Source organism: Clytia hemisphaerica, unplaced genomic scaffold (genome assembly GCF_902728285.1).
Source record: "Clytia hemisphaerica strain Z4C2 unplaced genomic scaffold, Clytia hemisphaerica genome assembly, whole genome shotgun sequence".
In the NCBI taxonomy this organism is placed as follows: domain Eukaryota; kingdom Metazoa; phylum Cnidaria; class Hydrozoa; order Leptothecata; family Clytiidae; genus Clytia; species Clytia hemisphaerica.
The window spans coordinates 812,722-834,368 of NW_027104076.1; the positions used below are offsets into that span (position 1 = coordinate 812,722).

At 34.9% G+C, this 21,647-nt stretch overlaps 2 protein-coding genes across 2 annotated transcripts; both read left to right on the forward strand.

Annotated features, from left to right (window-relative positions):
* Window positions 1-626: 626 nt before the first annotated feature.
* On the forward strand, window positions 627-2,433 carry LOC136812593 (adipose-secreted signaling protein-like). Its single transcript, XM_067069122.1, has 3 exons — window positions 627-709; window positions 1,061-1,294; window positions 2,113-2,433. The coding sequence occupies exons 1-3, from the start codon at window positions 694-696 to the stop codon at window positions 2,340-2,342; spliced, it is 480 nt and encodes a 159-aa protein (XP_066925223.1). The 5' UTR covers window positions 627-693; the 3' UTR covers window positions 2,343-2,433.
* A 4,059-nt stretch (window positions 2,434-6,492) lies between these two features.
* Window positions 6,493-21,298, forward strand: LOC136812600 (transcription intermediary factor 1-beta-like). Its single transcript, XM_067069127.1, has 7 exons — window positions 6,493-6,644; window positions 10,321-10,719; window positions 10,962-11,125; window positions 12,464-12,675; window positions 13,064-13,302; window positions 15,340-15,471; window positions 20,224-21,298. The coding sequence occupies exons 1-7, from the start codon at window positions 6,530-6,532 to the stop codon at window positions 20,421-20,423; spliced, it is 1,461 nt and encodes a 486-aa protein (XP_066925228.1). The 5' UTR covers window positions 6,493-6,529; the 3' UTR covers window positions 20,424-21,298.
* Window positions 21,299-21,647: the final 349 nt, after the last annotated feature.

Sequence of the window (21,647 nt, forward strand, 5' to 3'; positions counted from 1 at the left end):
TATAATTAAAACGGAATAATTTCAGCGTGATAATTTTTCGGATTTCGGCAAATTTCAAAAGCTCTCACGCGGCCGGCCGGAAAACTTTTTTTTTGCTATTTTTGATAACTTAAGATCATTGAAATATAACTTTAAAGATAACTTTTATGTACAAATAGTATGAAATAAGCCCTGAATATTAATGTATAAACTTTTCACAAAGTCTGCGGCCGGGTCAGAAATTTTTTTTTTCACCCGGCCGGTTTCTGGAAACAATACATATTTTTATTTTCGCCTTACTAGAATTATTTCTTCCATTAATACATATTTTATTCCATTCTATTAGGTGGTTAGCTTTGTCCGGAGGGGTACACTCAAGGCCCTTAAGGGTCCTTTTTCCAAGCTTCCCAAAGTGCACTGTAAGGGGCAAAGTAAAATTGTATTATAAGGATGTAAAAGTTTGGAAAATCTGACCATATTTTGCCTGAAAATGGTCAAAAATCTTCAAGAAAGTGCACTGTACTGTAAGGGTCCGATTTCAAAGGCCTAATTTTGGACCGCACGTACGGTCGTTTTTGAATCAAGTCCCCCCCCCCCCAACGTTGGTCCTCCTACTGTTTGTGTGTTGCACTTGTTTTTCTTTTTTCAGATGTAAAGAATGTAGTGAAATGAAAAATAGAAAATAAAAATATAAATCCAAAAATATCCTTCAAAATGAGCGGTGCCAAAGGTACATGTTTTTTATAAGAACTTTCAAAAACTTTGAAGCCTTCGGATGTTCTTAAACTGTTTAAGTTTTAAGCCTAAAAATGTTCTTAACTTTACCATTTTGTAGGTATTTTTATGCCATTCCCAAAGAAATTGGTTGTCTTAGAGTCTTTAAAGACTTAAGATGTTCTTAACTTATTCTTATTATTTTCGCCTTATGTTCTTATATATATAGTTCGTTCTACTTTAAATTCTGTATATGAAATCTTCTAAACCTCCGAGCTTCTACTTTTTCGCCTGAGAGTGTGGCTAACGAAAGCCACAGAAAGTTAATTTATAGCGAATCTAAATCCAACCTGAATTTTTCCCTCAGAGACCACCAAAAAAGAAAGAAAGAAAATTCAATTCACAGAAGATGTGTCATTATCACCACATGGAATTCAATGCAAACCCATTTCACCAAACGAAGCTTCCATTGATCTTGGCTTGCTATCCTCTCTTCACACCTATGAAGTGACATTCGATATGGTTCATGAACTTGGCAATGAAATTCAAATTCCTCCGTTACAGTCTCCGTTGATTGAAGTTACCAATATGCAACAGTTGAGTAAGTTTATTAGATTTGATTCCCGAGACCTTTCAGGCTGCTGACATCCACTAACGGATTCGTGCTGCTTATATCCTATACTACCAGCGGTTTGTTAGAGGTTTGCAATTCAGACAGGAAACCTTTATAAACCTTTGGAATAGAAAATACACGCAAAAAAAGAAGTCCGATGCCTTTTTTAATTACATTTGGTTACGGCGAATCGAAACTCCCGGCTGCCGAAAGAATCGTTCTCAGGATAAAGAATTTCTGCTACGAGAAAATGAAAGAGTTAAGGGCTCTGACCATAATAAATTTTTCATATACAAAATATAGATTTCTGTCTAACAAAACTATGACATGTTATACATTTTCGATTAGACCAACTATTCCTGAATATGAAAATATAAAAATCGCAATTAAAAAAAATTATCTTCAAATCCTTAAACAAATTTTCTGACCATGGTCAGAGCCCTTAATTAGTCTATTACTTTGTGATCCAATCCCAAACTTGATAAGAAGGTGATGTCAAAAAGCAGCCTTTTCCCTTTCTTTTACCTACCATAAGTTGGTCTTATGTTGACATCCCTCTTCTAATCTCGACATGCTTCTTTAGAGATGGGAATGATAGGAAGATCGGATTCACTGGGACTCCTCAACTGATTGCTAAGCAAAGAATATTAGTTTCAATCATTCGGACCTTCCTATTATTGCTATCTCTAAAGAAGGATGTCGAAATTAGAAGAGGGATGTCGACATTAGACCAACTTACGGTAGGAACTCGTTGAGAAATAAGACTCTTATACAAGTTTAAATCAATTCTTCTCTACCCCTTCCAGGTAATGGGACGAACGGTCACACCATAACATTGGAAATCAAATGTCCAGAATGTTCTTCGTTAAAAGAAACCATTTGTTTTGAAAATGTTTCTGAACAGACTTATGAACTGACATTGACGTCACGTATCATGCCACATCACATGGGAACACCAGCGTTGAAAGATGGTGTAAGGCTACTTCAAGGTTCACCTGGTTCAACGTCTGATGCTACCGATTGGAAAGGGTTTTGATGATTGTTGATAGTTAGCAGCTAATTTTAAAATACAATTTTTTGATGATGTTGCGATGATACAATAAAGTTTTATCAGACTTCACCATTCAGATTCAGATCTGAAATTTCTCTGGCAGTTTGTGAAATTTGGCAATTGTTTTCCATTTGGTATAACTCTACATGGAATAGTGATATTCAAAATTGGAATGTTTTTGTTGTTGAATATTTTTCAATAGGTACTAAACTTGAAAAGAATTTTTATTGATGATTATATTATGATATAAATAACAAACTTGATGTATCCAAATGGAGGGAAAAACATAAACCATTGGGTTTAAAGCCCAATGGGCTGACGAGAAGAATCTTTAACCTTTCACAAGCAAGAAAAGAAAAAATTTCCCGAACTTCAGAGCTTTAAACGGGTGTATGTATTTATGTGAAAACCACGCCGGGGTATGGTGCTAATTCGAAAGAGAAAATACATGTACAGTATGTGGCCCCCTAAACGTCGATCAAATTTAAAATTTCTCTCAAATCTAGAGGAAAAGAGGTTTTACAAAAATTTTTGCTGCATGAAAAACTTCAACATCTCTACCACAAGTTCTTTTTAAAGATAGGTAGCTTTTTTCTAATGGCCCCCAAAACGGAGGTTTGAAATTTTAGCGATTTCTCCAGATATCTTTAAGATACGAATACAAAATTTTGACCACAGTTTTGAAATGTGATTTAGAGGGTTTTAGGCATAAATTTGTTTGATAAAATTTTTACAGTATACCCCCTGGTTGTCAAAATTCAGGTTTGGGACCCCCAAAACGTAGGTGTAGTTAAAATCAAATTATTAAGCCCAGTGGTAATAGGAGGAGAAACTATGAACATATTTGGTGTTTTCCCTTAAATTTACGACCCGATGGATGTAAAATTTATGATTTTTATTTAATATTTCAAGATTTTCAATGATGCAAAGTCCAAACTGAAAATTTTAGAAATTTTCAAAATGATATTTTGATTTAACAACGTCTTAATCAAGATTTTGAAAACCGATTTCTTTTGAATATAGTTCCATTCATGTATGGAATATGCTGTGAAAATTTAGAAAATCAGCTTAACTGAAACTGAAGATATTAGGCTTTAAAGGTATTTTTCTCCTACATTTTGCAAAAAAATGACAGAATTTGCCGTTTTTGCTGATTCAGCGAAAAATTTTATATGTAATATTAATTTTTTGTTATAAACTATTATTTCAAGCTGATAGGAATGGAATTCCAAGATTTTTTGTTTCTCATATTTATCGGTTTTATTAATGCTGGTTCTAGGACCCCAAAATACTGGTTGAGCTTTAAGATCTTTTATATATTTTACCCATCCTCTAAAGTCACAGATCTATCTGCATTTTCGGAAAGGTAAGGTGTAGAAAGTTTCCTATACCCCATTTTCATAACTTATTTTCACTATCCAAGGAGCTAGAGTGAGTTTTATGCAATTTTTATCTAATTTTGGTGTTGAAATATTCCCTTCAGACGCAAAAATCTAGCGTGTGTTCATCTGTCCCCTTTTTCTGCAGTTTTGACCGTGGTACTTTAGCAAATTCGGAAACTGGGTATAGGGAAATTTTATCACCTCTGTAAACGTATCTAAACCGACGAAAACTTAAAATTCACCCAGATATCCACGTCTGGATATCTAAAGGTTTTGACCAAACTTTGAAGAAAACTCCCTGAATTTAGGTATGGCAATCTTATTTGAAGGTGATTCTAGTGATTCAAAGGGTTCCCTTTCAAAAAAACTAGAAAGGGATGATTTTCGAATAAATACCCGTCATCTCGTCTACCCATCCTCTAAAAACCAATTTACTTTTACTCTTTAATTCGAACCTCTCTAATTCGAATGTCTCCTCTTAACTAAGAAGTTTCTTGATGTTTTCTTGTCCCTCATGTTAACAATACCTTATAAACCTCACTCCTTAACTCGAAATTTCCTTTTAACTCGAATCGAACAAATTTGTGCTCCCGTGTTTGTACGAGTCATGGAGACTCAACTGTACTAACAATTAAGTTTGGAGCGGCATAAAAGGATGTGATAAATTTTTCCCTAAACCTCCGACTTTCAAATCACATTTCACAATAAATAACTAAAGTAAAGAAATCGAAAATTGACCCTTAGACTAGAGAGAGAAAAAATTAGAAATTTAGGCGTTTTTAGGACCTTTAGAGAGACTTCTCCCAAAATTTTTGTCCAATGTTTACTCGATTTTTGTCCAAATTTTTGAAAACCATGACCATTTGAGAGAGGTAATTTCGATTTTTGTGAATTTTGGACCCTTACAGAGACTCAAATTGCTTTTAAATGGCTTGGTACCCCTTTGAGAGTCTTTCGAGGGTGTGAAAAAGGTATGGCGTTATATACTGGACAAAATCAAATGGGTGAATTGGAAATGCAGAACGCCAGATTGAAATGCATTTTTCGTTTTGGAATAGCGCATTTCAAGCCGAATTCTGATATATCAACTTGAAGTATTTCAAATCGGTGTATTCCAACTTAACGCATTACAACTTGATGTATTCCGACTTGATGTTTTCCAGATCGATGCATTTCAATTTGAAACATTTCAAATCGATGTATCCCAGCTTGACGCATTACTATTTAAAACTTCCAACTTGACGGTCTGCAAAATAGATTCCCTCCGTTTTTATCTGGTCTGCGTTTTGTACGTCTTAAAAATTTAAAATTAAAGTTTGAAAGAACTCTCCATAGAAATATCAAAAGACGGTCTTCCAGCATTTCAGAAGCCTCCACCGGGGCAAAAAGGCGAAATAGCTTTTCCGATTTGCCAACCAGGAGAATATTACTAAAAAGTTTGATATATTTAAATTCTTCGGAACAGCTCCAAATTTCCAGCTGTAAAAGTAAATTTTTTCTAGAAAAAGTCCTACATTGCCAGGAACAGCTCTGCAAAAGAAATTTTTGCTTTGTTCCGATTAGCCAGGAGCAACTTTGTAATTCCACAGGAACAGCTCTCTATTTCCAGCTGGAGATAAAAAAGCAAAAAATTGAGCTGTTCCTGCTCGAGTAGGGCACTTTTCCAGGAGCGTCTTGTATTAAACTGGCTAAGGAGCAGCTCCGAAAAATCGACTCGGAACAGCTCTAAATTTCCAGCTGGCTAATTCAAGGAACAGCTCAATCTTTGTTCAGAAAAAAAAACTTAATTTCGACCGGAACAGCTCCAGATTTCCAGCTAGTTGGCTACAGGAACAGCTCCCAAGTTTATCAATTCTGAAAATTACATGGAATCAACCTGGAACACATGTGAATTTCAAGCTGGAGAGCTGATATAGAACTTTCAGGATTTTTCCAGGGAACAGCTATGTATTTCCAGGAGCAAATTCTTGAAAATTTCCCGGAGCACCTAGGCCATTTCCAGCTGAGGGGGGTCTCCGGAACAGCTTTTTCGTCTTTTGCCCTCAGTGGCTGCTTTCGGCATTTCCTGTCCTGGAAACGAAAACTGCCTAGTTGTACTGAAAGAGGAGGTATAAAAACTTTCTTCAGCGACTTTGCTGCATTTGAAAGATACTTGTAGGTTGTTTCAGTATTTAAATATCTCAAAGCAAGGCCTTGAGGTGCAAGTGGCAAAAATTGGATAAATTTGTAATACGTAGAGCGGGAAATAAGACGCACATGTCAAAAATACCCGTACGAAAAAAATATCCAGGCCTGAAAATCCGGTCCTGGTTTTTCTATTGTGGTCAAAGTTGGAATACATAAAGTTGGAATTCGTTTAGTCAGAATACGTCAAGTTGAACTGTCTCAGGTTGAAATGGAATACTTTAGTTTGATATATCAGAATTCGGCTTAAAATGCGCCTTTTCAAAACGAAAACTGCATTTCAAAGCTGGCGTTCTACATTTCCAATTCGCCCATTCGATTTTGTGCAGTATATGACGCCATCATAAAAAGGGGCCCTTGCCGAACCTCAGCGGCACACCCCTCCTCCGTCGGTCAGCAAGGGTACGCCCTCTCCCCGGGGTTTATATTACACACGTACACAGAATCATCATCGCAGAAGAAAAGAAAAAGGAACTTTTCGGTTTCATCAAAATGCGTCTTAGCGCCGGGGGCGCGTTCGAGAACGCCTCAAATCAAACACGCCCTTCATTTAGATTTTGTTGTTAGAAACCAAATCCACTTTCGATTTCTACGATCTGAACAAATATGGCGGCAAGAAATGGAAGAAATCACACGTGCAAACTGTGTTACGATTCATATTCAAAGAAGATCTTGGAAAGAATTCCCAGAAAGTTAGAATGCCTTCATACCTTCTGCACAGGTTATATATATATTCTATTTACTTGGGCGTTTTTTAGTCTACTTTGGTATTAACTTAATTGTGCTTGTTTTTATTTAAAAATAGCCCAGACCCGATCAATCGAACTTGTCAAACCAATCGAACAATCAAACAATCGAACTCCATCGAACGATTAAAGTTTGATTAAAAAAATTAAAAGTATACAGGCAGTGTAGACCTAAAGCTCTAAAACAGCATCTAATAACATGAAAACCAGAATATGATTCTTCAATGGGAATCAAAACTATAAAGTGCACTTACAAACATTAATTTGTCAGATCTAACAAAATTAATAACCGCACTGTCATCATTGACAATAAAACAAACGATTTTCTGTTAAGAGCCTTGTAAACATTCCAACAACTTCCATCGAAATGATCTATCACAGCTCAGTCTACCATTTTTAGTGCGGTCCGAGGATTGAGCCGAGAATGCTCCGCGAACTCCTGCGCGGGTGAAAACTTCAATCTGTCAATCATTTTCACAAGCGAATAGTTCGTGAAGCGATTCTAGCTTTACGATAGTGCCACGGGACATCAATGGATAGTATTCAATCATCATTATTCCTTTATTTTCATTCCTAGAACTTTTGCAAAAAAAAGGAAAACTAGAAAAGTTGTATTTTTTACTGCTCTATTCACAAACTGAATTTGAAAGATCTTCTATGTCACGTTTTTTTGCAAACTTCAAAAAAGTGATTTTTGGCTTAAGTGCTTGAGTGCAGCATAGGGTACAAAGTCCAAACATGCGTTTCCCGTAATTTTTGTATGAAGAGTAAAGTCTATACTGACAGGAAAAGTGTGTAATCCGTTATCGGAAGCAATTTCCTGATTTACATTCCGAATTTGGCTTTGAAAAGAAGCTAATAATATACCTGAATATACGGTGGCGGAGCAGCACAAACTTTGTCGAACAAAATTGGTTTATCGAACTGATCGAACCAAAACCCATTGATCGAACTCAATCGAACACTCACAATCTTTTAAAAAATCTTAGAGTTCGATTAATTTTTTTAATCGAACTTTAATCGTTCGATGAAGTTCGATTAGTTCAATTGTTCGCTTGGTTCGACAAGTTCGCTTGATGATCGGGTCTGGAATAGCTAAAAAAACTTTTTAAAATGACAGAATTTAAAATATTTACAAAAAGCTTGCAAATTCCTTACGACAACAATGAAAAAAATAAAATATGTATACAAACAAAGAAATCCATCCCAACTATATTTCTCTGTACCAGAGTGTATCTCACATTTATCACTTTGTACCGTCAACTGCTCTAACTTGGGACTATCTGACAAAACATGTGGGACGGCCATTCAGCCACCATTTCACCGAACCTCCAAAGTCATTTGATTTGAGTTAATGAATGGTGTATTAAAAAATACACGATTTCTCCTTTGCACCGAGCTAGTTTAGGTATAAACTTATTTCTTTTTTTATGATTTTTGTTGGCAAAAATGTTTGGAAGTTCCCACTTTTCTGCTTGCTACTGTAAGATTGGGTGACTTGCATCAGTGGAGGCTAACATGCATATACCCCAATTCACAGACTTGTCTGGTCATTGTTTTATCACCTTCAGTTAGGGAAACCATCCAGGATCCTGCCATTCTATCAGCCAGCAAAAACTGAATGACACTTGTAAACTTAAGTTTCTTACCATTTTCCATCGAAAACAATCAAAAACATTACTACTTCCCAAAGTCGGAGACCAAAGCAAATTGATCTTTCTTGATGAGGGCGCCCTTTTGGATCTATTGTTAACTCATTTAAAATGGTGGACAGAGTTGCGGAATGACGAAGGCGCCCACTGCTTCGAGGGTGGTAACTCCAAAACGCCCAATATGACCAGCCAACAGAAGGCGAGTTTGTTGCCGCGCGAGTTACGTCATGTACTCCACCGTAGGGAAAGGGCGAACGACATTTCACAATTATAAGAATATCTTATGTGCTTAATTCTATTTAACTTTGAGAGCTTCATGGAAGATGAAGAAGTAGAAAGATGAAAAATGCGCTGGTCAATTTTTTTTAAATAGGTGTGTTCTATCATTGTTGAAAGTTGAAGAAATTTCTACCGACGCATAATTTTTTTACAGCCAATTAAAGGCACAGTCTGCTTATACTTACTATGTTTGCTATATCATCTAGGCAAAAAACCGTAAAAAAAAGACACAAACACAATTTTTTTATGAGTGTGGTTATGATTTTTTTGATTGTGGCCGCGTACAGGATCGACAGGAACTCGCCAAATGTTCCTAACTGACCTTGTATATGAAAATGAAATCTTTCCTCTTTCTGACCAATCTTGCTCCACATCCATGTCAATCTAGAGTGTAAAACCTTGTGAATTAAAATTGATGAGTAAGCAAACGATACTCACCTTTTAAAACAGGTTTGATTGCTTAACAATTGCTCGATTGATTATTCATCGATTGACTCAAAAATCATTGACTGATCACAATCGACCAAATCAGTACCGTAGGATTGTCTAATATCGACATACGTCTTCTAATCTCGACATCGAAATAAAATATCAAACATAAACAAATACATACCAAAGTTATCAATCAATCACTAAATTGTACTCTCTTTCTCTCTCAAGTCACAGATTGTTAATATAATATGAGAAATGTGAACTGTTATTACTTATATTTGAAAAGAAAACTCTAACGATATAGTAATCACTAAAAACTAATTAGCATGCTTTCAACGAAGATATCCAAATAAATCAAAACAACATTTTGTACGCAAGGAATTTTTTAGTAGACCTTTTTACCGTGAACCAAAAATAATAAAAAGAACCCGGTTTCCTTTTGAATTTAATGTGACCGCCATACTGGCCATCACGGCGTGCGGCCTCTTAGCGCCTAGAGCGTGTGTTTTTTATAAATAAGGAAGGGGAAACCAGGCTAAGCGCGCAAATTATTTTATCACGTGACTTGAAGTGTAATAAAGTTGTAAAATTTTAATGATGGACACGAGAAAGTTACAAGGAAGTTTGCATGCGTTTCGTGTGTTGTGTAAAACTGCTTATAATTTGGCTGTTTTTTTAATTGAAAGGATTGCAATGTTTACTGAACTTCTAGTTTGGTGGATGAACTTGTTCGATAAGAATGATACCAAGAATTTCATTCAAGGTTTGTTTTGACTATTTTACAGATCCGGTGTAGAGAATAGAAGACGTATGTCGAGATTAGACCAACTTACGGTAGCCAAACAAACGATGAACAAACCAATCGATCATCGATCGGTACTTATGATTTTAGAAAAGGCTCCATTCCATTACCTATATTGATTATCGTCATCAATCGATATCCGATTAATTGATTATCGATTAGTCATGATCAATTGGAAACGGTTATTGATTGCATTGATTGGGCGAGTCTGGACTAAACAAATAAAAATGAAACATAAAAAGAGAGACTTTTAATCCCTGACCAGTTGGTGACCAAATTTTTTGATTCAGATTTTTCGCTTACATTAAAACTTTATAAAAAATTTTCAAAAAAATCTCAATCTGCAAAAATACAAAATTCTGTGGTAAGATGTATATGCAGAGATATGAGGGCCCAAGGTTGTCTATTATGGATTTTATAAATCTTAGCACAGGATAAAATAAAACACAAATAAATTAGTAATAAGTATCTTTATTCACATTTTAGGCTGTATTCAAAAGTTGACAAATCTACAAGGACACACTATCGAATGTCCACTATGCTTTGTGATGACAATCACACCTTTCAAGGGCGTTGACCATCTCCCATTGAATAATGATATCATCAGAGAACTCAGTACGAGAAAGCCATTCCAGAAATGCAACTTTTGTATCAAAACCACTTATCCGCCTCGGTCAGCCACGTTACATTGTATCAATTGTGAGAAGTTATACTGTGGATCGTGTAGTGATCAAATTCATGTCAAAGAAGAGAATTTAGATCATATTATAAGGCTTGCCAATTCAATGGACGATGTCCAATTGAGCAGACAATCTTCAGCGAAAAGTGGTGTTGTCAGATCACCACAGCTGGAAGAAAAACCAGCCAATAAAGTGTCTAGTCTTGGTATGGTACTTTATATTAAGACCTTTTAGTAAACTTGATTTCCATAAATAATTGGACCCTAATTTCTCACTAACCATATCAACGTTTATTAATTAAAGTAATCCCTTTGAGAGTGGAATCCACATAAAAGCAAAAAAAAAAAGCACGCTTAAGTTATAGTGAATAGATTTTAAATGATAACCTCACGAAGATTACCAGTCCAATTTGAATAATGCATTATATCGAATTTATTTTCTTTTTAGTATGCAGTGAACATCACCAGGTGCTGAGTTTGTACTGTCAAAAAGACAAAGTGCGCTGTTGTATACAATGTCGATTATCTCCACAGCATCAAGCACACGATTGTGATTTTTTGAAGAAGTCAGACGAACAAGATAAAAACACGTTGGTGGACTGGCATGTACAGGTATCCAGTAAAAGGGATCTGGGTTCGACTTAGTCAAACGCTGCAGTCCTATAGAGGTTTTTCATGTTTTATTATGTTCCGGTAATTTCCCGCCATTATGGAAGCTAAGGTTATGATTTGGTTTAGTAGATGTAGCGATCTCGATGTATTGACACCGCCCGCTATTGATTAGTGCTACCATTAGGGTACAGCTTTCAAAAAAAAACTCCGATCGAACATTTTGCTTGGCCGGGATCGAGAAACTTTGTCGAGGGATATATAAAGGCCAGTGGTGAAAAATTGCCTCTGCAGATTCGAACGTTCACTTTATGGCGGAAATTGTGTAACTTAACAAAACATGGAAAACCTTTATCAACAAATACGTTTTCTATTGTGCCCTTTAAAGTGGGGTTGTCTAGCATAATTTAAGTGAAAAAAATAAGATCCAGCTGAAACTTTCTCCTAACTCGAGATATTTCATGCGTAAGTTCCACTTTTTGCCACATTTTGGTCTAAAATTGACCATATATAGCATCTTCTGCGTGAATTATCTTGAGTTAGGTAATGTTAGGTAATGAAATCGGCTATACCCGTTTAAAAGTCTTCTATATAGTTTTTCGAGAGCTTTCGAATGGTATACTTGATAATGTCTGAAAATGAGTTTGAAATTTTCAAAAAATTTTTCCCTAAGGGTTTTGCCTTGGGAAAAAAGAAATGTCCCAAAAAAAGAATGTTCCACCAGTGGGATTTTAGGGGATTTTTTCCTGAGGCATAACCATCCTAAAGAGAAAGTCTGGAGAAAGTTTCAGCTAGATCTTATTTTTTTCCTACAAACAGCCTGTATTTTTGTAACACGACCACACTATTAAAAGAGGAAGAATGATTAATTCACAGATTTTGGACCGTGTAAACTCGAACCCATTCCTTTCTCTCGATATCAAGCGTAATAGGTACATCGTTGTCTTCATTTCTCCTCGATGATACAGAGGCTGCGTATCGTGTTTAAAATTCTCGTCCGAGGTTTATCCCCGTCATGTCGACATGACCCAACATGTCGAAACCCAACATGTCGAAAAAATAACGTCAGTTGATTTGAATGGGTGGCAAAGAGGATAATGATTGGATTATAAGAAATAATGGAGGGTTAGATATCAGTTCTTGTGAGAAGCTCTTTGCTAAAAAGGTCTTTGAACAACTAGGAATCTTTTGATAAAATTTTGCGTTTTTATGTCGTCATCAGGAGCCTGCCATAACAGACTTGTTGAGGCAAATCCTCTCTATTGACATATTTGGTCAATTAATTTATTGATCTGAATTGATATCAGTGGTGTATTTTTCTATTTTCCTTTTCCATTTTAGTTGGAAGATTTGATCGATAAACAAAGCAAGTTGCGTTTGTGTGTCCAGAAAACAATGGAAGAAGTGAAGAAGAACACGAAGACCACTCAAGAAAACATTCGAAAAACATTTTGGAGCTTGAAAACACTCTTAGATGACGTGGAGAGGGATGTCAACAAGGAAGTGGAGAATATATCACAAAATAAAATCAACCAATTACAAAACCAATGCAGGTATGGTCCTTAACTTTTCGAGTTTTAAGCCTAAAAATGTTCATATTTGTCCATTTTCCTAAGAAATTGGGTGTTTAAGAGTCTGCAAAGCCTTAAAATGTTCTTAACTTGTTCTTAGTTTTTTGGCCATCGAAATCGAAGCCTTATGTTCTTATATAGTTTGTTGGGTGGGTATATAATTTAACAATTAACGAGAGTGAAAATTGAAAGCACTACTTGAGCAAAAAACTTTCGATATTTGACTTACTTATTTTACAGAGATCATGTTAATTTGGTGGTTTGGGTGGATATCTAATTTGGCAGAGTTGGCTCAGAAATACAAAATCCACCAATTTCAATCCCTACCAAAATTAATACATTATTTTCGATCAAATTTTACTTTTTATAGTTCAATGATCGAAATCACGAGTAATGCAAAGACAGTCAGTCGTTTATGCGAACAATCTCTCGACCTCGATTACTTTGAAATGTTAGTAGAGAAAAAGAAACTGGAAGGAGCCGTCACCAAAGCATTCGAATATTTATCACGATACAGTACACCGTGCGAGGCGTCCGATTTATTTGTACAATTCCCAAGTCATGAGAGTATTTTATCGGACATTAAATCGTTACCGTATATTGTTAAAGGTAAGGATTTCGGGATTTTTTGCCGAATAAAGTTGTCTGATTTATACTATGTATTCTTCTCCCCTTGCGCAGGGTGTCTACGGGACCTTGAAAACCTTGAAAACCTTGAAAAGTACTTCTTCCTATTCATCATTTTTGTCATACAATTTTTCAATAGGGCAGTGGCTGAAGTAACTCTTACTTATAGGTTCAGATTAGTTTTGAGTTTGAATGCTCTTATCTTTGAGTGCTAGGTTTTTTTCATTCATTACCGTATACTATATTATGTTGGTTATTATCATGAAAATATAAAAGTACTGGACCTGTATTGCTTCGTTGCCCCTTAAAAACATAAAATTAACAATAAATTTTGATGATATACCTCTTGTGAATACCTTGCTAACGACATCAAAACTTGGACAAAAGTCTCTGTTGTTCTACTCTTCACAAGTCTTTTATCTATATCATCCGACTAATATTTCTAAATTTCGTCTCAAAAGTATGGAATAATTCCAACTTTGGCTTACTATTTTTCAAGTCATAAAAAAAGTGATTCAAAAGTATACACGCTGTTGAAATTCTGAATTTTAGCTTTGAAAATGTTTATAAGATATATAGCAAACTTATGAAAAAATTTCGTCAAATTTCACCGGCTCAATACTCTAAAAATAATAAATTCGCCGGTCTCGAAAATCTATCCAGACATTCAAAAAGTAAGAATAAGTAAGTACGTTCCTAAACTGTTTGTCATGAAGAAATTTCCAAAAACCGCCTGCGGCGCTAAACCTTTATAACATTTAGAGAATTCCATATTCACCTGTTTCTGTAGCGATTCTGTCGCAACGAATGCAACATATTCTTTTATCATTAGCTGAGTTTTTATCACTAATTTTCCGTTTGCATGAGCCCTAAGAAATCGACTGTTCTCCGATTTTCAAATCGCTTCAGGGCCGTTCATCAATCAATAATTTCCTTAAAACAACCTTTTGCCAATTGATTTTTGTAGAAAAAAAACAATCAAAAACAAGGCGTTTTTTAGCCATTTGAAAGAGTCAAAATCAAAATTTTCTCTCGTCAGCGCCTCATCGGTCACTGTAAAAACATTTGGTTTTTGCTTCTATTTCTTTATTTCTACAGTTGAAAGACTAGGGAGCTGGAGTCAAAAACTCTTTTTGTGGTATCATTCTCGAGAGGGAGATAGTAATTTAACTGTGTAAATAATTTCCTGCCCATCAAAAGCGAATAAATTTTATTGCCGTCCTCTATTTTTCTTTCGCCTGCCACTCTGAAAAAAACCAAAACCACTGTAGAGAGCCATGTCAACTGAGTATCAAAAAACCTTGAAAACCTTGAAAATCCCGAAAAAAAATCCGTAGATATCCTGTAGCGGGGGGGGGGGGTTGCAAGTGAAAGATACGGGTATGTGCAATCGAAGAAGGGTTGGAAAAATCAGAGAATTAAATCTCAGTCCCATTAAAGGTCGGAAATAAAGAAAAATTTCAATTTTTTCCTCTTAAAAACATCGAAATTTGGTCCCGATAAAGGTCCTAGAATTCGCAAAACTTTCTAATTTTACCTCACTTTTAGTCCCTCTAAGGGTCCGCCGGCCCCCGTCATTCTGTAAACCTAGTACCCTCGGATTTTCGCCATGGAAAGACAGTCATGTGATGAATTTTTCAACCAGTTAGACCACTTGTTTGGGCAAGCAATGACAATGCTTAACTTACTTAGTTTCAACAATTTAGGCCTAAGTTTGGTAATAAAAGACGAAGACCAATATTGGGAATCACTGTTTTATTTCTATAAGAACCATTAATCCATTATGTTTTTTTTGGTTTCGAAAGTTTTAGCGGGTATCTAATTTTGTTAGCATAAAAACGGTAAAACTCGCCAAATTTAATACACTTAAGGTATATTTTTTAATTAAGTCTTTTACCTTTTTTAAAGTTCAATGATTGAAATCACAAGAAATGCAGTCAGACGGTCAGTCGTTTATGCGAACAATCTCTCGACCTCGATTACTTACGTTATGTCTTTTTTGAAAATCTATATTTTTAGTACCGCCACCACCAGAGAAATTTGTATGTGAGTTGCAGGCTGATTCTTCAGAAGTCACTTTGTGCTGGTCGTCACCTAGCCGTATGACATTCGTCTACCCTATCAATTTATTTGCTGTGTATGCTTCTACTGGTAAGTTGGGTTTTAGCGAGTTTATGTACCGTATTAATTCGAATCAACGCCTCCTTCGAATAAACGCCCCCCTATAGAAGGGGGTTTTATTTGAAACAAGTCACTGTAAGGGAAAATCATGTGGAGGGAAACTTAGATATGTGTTAATAATTGTATTCTTTCATATTCAAACTAAATTTGACCCATTTTTACGTAACTAAAAAAACCATCATTTTTGACCCGAAAAATCAAGGACAGTAAAAGTGCTGATATACTGTAGTCCTCATCCCGTCACAATGTAGACAAATTAGAACCTTACCGTCGGCAGCTCAGCTGGTTAGCGATGCGAGATTCGAACTCTTTAATTGATCTGCCTTAATGGGGCTCGGACGCACAGCCTTCCGGTCTGGAAGTAAGGGCGCTAACACTCGACCACGCCCTCCATTTTGCAATGTGTTAGGTTATAAAAATGAGTTGTACTGGTCTATTAGCGAGTATGCAAAACCCAATTATTTTAGATTTTTGCAGTTAGTTTCACTTGAACGATTCGGGAAAAAAACTTTCCTGGCTTTATGGCCTAAAAAATATTTATGAAATGTTCTTATTTTCGGCATTTTGGTAAAGTTTTTAAGTGCGAATTCCTAAAAGTCTGCAAATCCTTAAAATGCTCTGACAATATCTTAATAGTTCATAATATTTATGTTCTTATATAGCTCATTCTTATAAAAAAAACTTGTACAATCTGTTTACCAAGGAGATATTCTACTTCCTCACAGATTTTGAAATAAATAAATATGGTGGAGATTTGTTGATGTTAGTGAATGCTTAAACAAACATATGTTGAGATTTACACATCATGTTTTGTTTGAACTTCAAGTTGTGACGTTTCGTTTCGTGATGCCATCTTTATTAATTCGTCTTTATTTTCATGGTTTCAAACCAACTCAAGCCACCAAAATAAAGATTACTGGGTTGTCAAGATATTATGAGCTTACTGTTAAAGATTTTTCTTTTGAATTTTATAGAGACAAGCATAACTAAATTTTGGTATATAAATCTTTAAAATCGGTTCGGTCAATCAAAAGTTATGTTAAATTTTTTTTATTAAATTACCTAAGATGAGAAAATTAAATAAGAATAAAATTTCATAGCATTACACAATTTTCCTATTAGCAGATTCATGTAAAGAAGTCATGAAAAAACGTCGAGTAAATAAGTCGATACTAAAATCTAGGACATCATGATGTTTAATGACGTGGTAGTATACCAAAAAAACTTAAAAATCCTTTTAGTAACATACCAAAAATGTGGTATCAAGACTAAAATTTGAGAATTTTTTTAGTAAGTCTGTACTGAAATTGGTGGTTTTCATTATTTTATGAATATTTTCGTGATTTTTTCAAGAAAAAAAAATTAAAGAAAATTTCCCAATTTCAATTATTTTTGCATTCAGTCAAATGTTTTTAATGTTTGCTCAAATCACAAAGAAGCATTGTTTAAAAGTATCAATTTTTGAGAAAAATGAATATTATGTTGCAAAAATCAGCACTATTGAGAAAAATTGTCCCGAGAAGACAGAATTTGTACCGAAGAGACTAAAATTTGGCGGTCTCTGTGTCAAAATGGCCCTTAAAATTTTATTACATGGGTACTAAATACCACATCTCTAAAATGGGGTGGTGGTATGCAAGAAATTCTCGAAAACACTTTTAGTACTCATATATGTCTGAGGTTTTAGTACTGACCCCCTGCTCTTTCAAGAACTTTCGATTTGTTTAAATTGTTGTTGGTTTTTTAATTTCGCCATTTTTCGTCAACATTTTAGGGTCTGGGAAACAAAGAAAAATGACCCTGTGACGTCATAATGTTGAGATTAATTTTGGCACTGCCTCGAATCAATCTATTTGAAGATCCCATAGTTCTTTTTTGCACAGACAACCATGGTCAAAATTTTAACAGGTTTCTTTATCAAGGCTACATTCTATTACAACATATGGAAAATTTGGTGATATTTATGACCAGAAGCCCATATTCAGACAGTGATGGATCGATCTTAAATTAGGGTCCAAAGTTCCGATAAGGTGTTTTCAAAGCAATCTTTATCCCAAATATTGTTGCAAGACTCAGTACACCGAAGCATCTTGATAATTGGGCATGTCTCTCGTACACGCGAATCAGAGAACATATTTGTATTAAAAGCTCTCTTCAAGCCATTTGATGGAGTCATATATCAGGACTTTCCCATTTGTCTACGCCCTAAGCCATCTCTCCGTTACTATCTTATCTAGACATAAAATGTTTTTCGAAGGGCTTTGAATGTGATAAAAATAGTAATCTTGATTTTTATGCTACACGCTTTTTTAAAATAATAATACACTTTATAAGAATGTCCATGATGAAAATGGCCAAAAAATTAAGATAGTGCTAAGAATATCACCATCATGGAATTTTGCTACCCATTTTTAAAGCATTTTCAATTATAAATTGTCAATTACCCCCCAAGTAAGGCTCACTCTTTTCACAAAAATGCCATTTTATGCTTGAGACTTAGTTGAAATTTAGTTTGAATTATGATCCTAACCTAGTAGTAAGAATATTTTAGGATGATTTTCCCAAAAAAGTTAAGAATATCCACGATGAAAATGGATTTACACTCGTATTCTTATAAAAAAAGCGTGTATGAATTTTATTGTTTTTGAAAAGTCTTTACAGGGTTGGGTCTTTATTACGTCAAGTTGAATTTCCAAAGTAACACTTTGCTTACTTAATTTAATTTTAAAGATGATTTACTGATATTAGCCTTAAATATCCATCTATCAATGAAATCGAATCTAGAAAATTCCCTTATCCTCTTACATAAGCTCCAAATAGCGAGAGACTTTTATCTAAATAATCCTTGGTCGTGGGAAGAGAGATAATTTCAAAAAAAAGTTTTCTTGAGTTTTATTTCGCCCACATTAGGCTTTTCCAGAAAAAAAATTGAATATGGGGGGGGGTGGAGGATATAGCATTTTTTAGAAATTTACTCCCCCCACCGGACATAATGAATTTTGACCCGTCGGACAGCAGGTCTGGGGTTGACCCTCGGGGCATTCAAAATTGCCCTCAAACGGAGCAAAATTACCCTAAAACAGAGCAAGTAGATTTACACTATATCCTCCACCCTCATGTACGAACATTTTCTGGAAGAGCCCATGCCAAATAAAATTTATGTAAATTTACCCTGTTATCCCGTAAAAGAGGATATTTTGGAGTATCACTTTTTTTATAAACATGAACCACGCTTCTGACCTCACTTCATTGCTCAGTAAGGCGCACAATAATAGCGAATTCATGATATTCATGACGTAATGTTTTATACGGAAGTATCCAAGAAGTTCGAGAATTTGCCACTAATTTTGAATTTAAACAATACAACTATGTAGTGTCAAACGCCCGGGTTATTTTTGGTGCCGTGCCTCTGTATAAATCATTACGTCATGAAAATCATGAATTCGCTATTACGCCATGCAATAGCTAATAGTCCTATTTCATGATAAGTATTGTCTAGATTTACGCATTCACGAATTTTTTGAATTTTGAAATTCCTGGATTTTTAAGAATTCCAGGGAACTTTTTGGAAAAATCAGGGAAACCTGCGACAATCGAGGAAATATGCATAACATAGAGGTAAAAGAGAAAATTCACGCGTGAACGCGGGAGAGATCTAGACATCGAAAGTTAACAAACCATACCATTTTTGGATACTACTAATTCAGGGCTATCCAGTTGTGGGAATGATTTTTTCTGAAAATGCTCATAGGAAAATGCCGACGCCATCGGAAAACGCCAAAAACGTCGATTTTTCGCCTTAAAAATGCCATTTTTCGGCACCAGGTGGACGAAACTTAACAAATAACCCCATCTTCTTTATTTACTTTTCACGCTGAATCCGTTGGTAGTCTCAGATATTTGATTTTCAGACTTCGAAAAAACCGTTAGTAAAGGGGGACCCTTGATAAGTTCTATCGATTAACTAAAAATCGATTCACTCGAAAACTGCAGAAGATTCGAAGGGCAAATTTTTTTTGTCAATTCTACACCCTATTAGGAGTATAATATCAAAAATTTGCCCTGATCTAAGGGGTGCCCTACGAAAACCATTTTAAAGGCCTTTTTTGAATCTCGGACGCTGGTCTATAAGTTTCTTTGCGTAATTCATAAAAAATTATGTAAAACTTTTAGAAGTTATCCTAAAAAATAAATAGTAAGAAGTTTGACTTAAAAATCTTTTGTCTTTTTAGCGTATTTACATTATGCAATAGAAAAAAATATGTGTTTGTTCAGTTACACGCTTTTTTTTTATAAGAATACACTTTATAAGAATGTCCATGATGAAAATGACCAAAAAATTAAGAATATGCTAAGAATATCACCATCATAGAATTTTGCTACTCAAGCTAAGAATGCCATTTTTAGACCATTTTAAACTATAAATCGTCAATTAGGATCCTAACCTAAGAATGCTGTAAGAATATTTTAGGATGATTTTCTCAAAAAAGTTAAGAATATCCATGATGAAATGGATTTACACCATTCTTATAAAAAAAAAAGCGTGTAAGTTATAAAAATAAATCTTTCACAAATAAATAGTAACAGCTAAGATATATACAGACTTTTAAAAAAATATTCAAGATAATTATGTGCAGCATGCTACTATAGACTATTTCCCGGAAAAAAATCACATTTATCTCATTTTCATAAAAAGATCTTCTTGTTCTTCAACATTTCTAGGAAAAGATGATTCATTGGAGTTAGTGAAGAAGATCAATAAAAAAACAATGAAACTCCCACTTTCTTGGAACAAGTTTCACGGTAAATACCTGATGCAATTCCACGTGACAGCTATTAATATCATTGGTGAGTCTGCTCCTTCGCTTCCGTCATCCATCAGATTGATCAAAAATCGACCATCAATCTTGAATGGTTTATAAGGTGAATTTTTTTTCGTATTATTCATTACACCCTCTACCAACAGAACCAGTGGGAGGAAAATTAGACTCCTTTTTTTGTTCCCGCTGAAAATAATCAAATAACCAAATCCCCATTACACCCCCTTCTCACAAACCCATTAAAGAACCCTTCTCTGTTTTTGTCCCCGCTGAGCTGAAAATAATCAAATAAATAAATCCTCATTGAAAACTATTGTGCCATTTTTCCATCCCACTGAATTTTCTGACTTGAAGACAATGGAATTCAAATCCCCTGCCATAAAACATGGGAATATCAATATCCATCGAGTTTCAGCCTGTTATTTTTATCCCCACTGGCTAAAAAAATCCTATCGGGTCTCTGAGAAGGGGGTGTTTCATTATAGAGAATTTATTTCTCAGTTTCGATGCTCTTGTGTGCTTGCTAAATTGTCTTTATAAAAGATTACCTAGTATAATCTCATTTTTTAAGTTTTATTTATTGCTTCAGGGGAGGAATAGGCTGGGGTGGGGTGATGTTTAAATCAAATTATATTTTATGACTGAATCATTTTTATAAGGTCTCTCGGTATGATTACATTTTCGTATTTTAATTTTTATCACTTTCGGATTGCAACTAATAATAATAATGCATAAATTAAGGTTTGTACATAATTGGAATGAAATTTAGTATATTTTTGTAGAACTTTTTGAATAATATTAGGTCTTTGATTGCTTATGCTACAATATTAAATGCCATTTTTTGATACCTATTTTTAAAATATAATTATATAATATATATTATATTATATCATTATATAACCCAACAATATTTTATAACATTAATAGAATCGTGAATGGTATTTTTCTTCAGTTTTAACCACATCCCTTAAATGTCAATCGGAACTGTCTACTCTTAGGTGCCAATAAAGGGGGGGGGGTTCGAATAAAAGGGGGGTTGGAAAAAATTTTCAAATTAAATAAACGGGGGGGACCTAATTACCGGGGGGGATTGGAAAATGGACCTTTAAAAACCCTAAAAAGGGTCAAAATAGACTAAATTTAGGCTTTTTAGAGTAAAACAAGGAATTTTCCTTTTCGTAGCTGGGAATTTTTTCAAAAATTGATAAACGGGGGGGTCTTAATAAGGTCCGGGGGGGTTGGAAAAAAATCGAAAAATTAACAAGCGGGGGGGGGGGCGTTTATTTGGCACCTAAGAGTACTGAGGGAAGAAAAGGGCTTTATTTT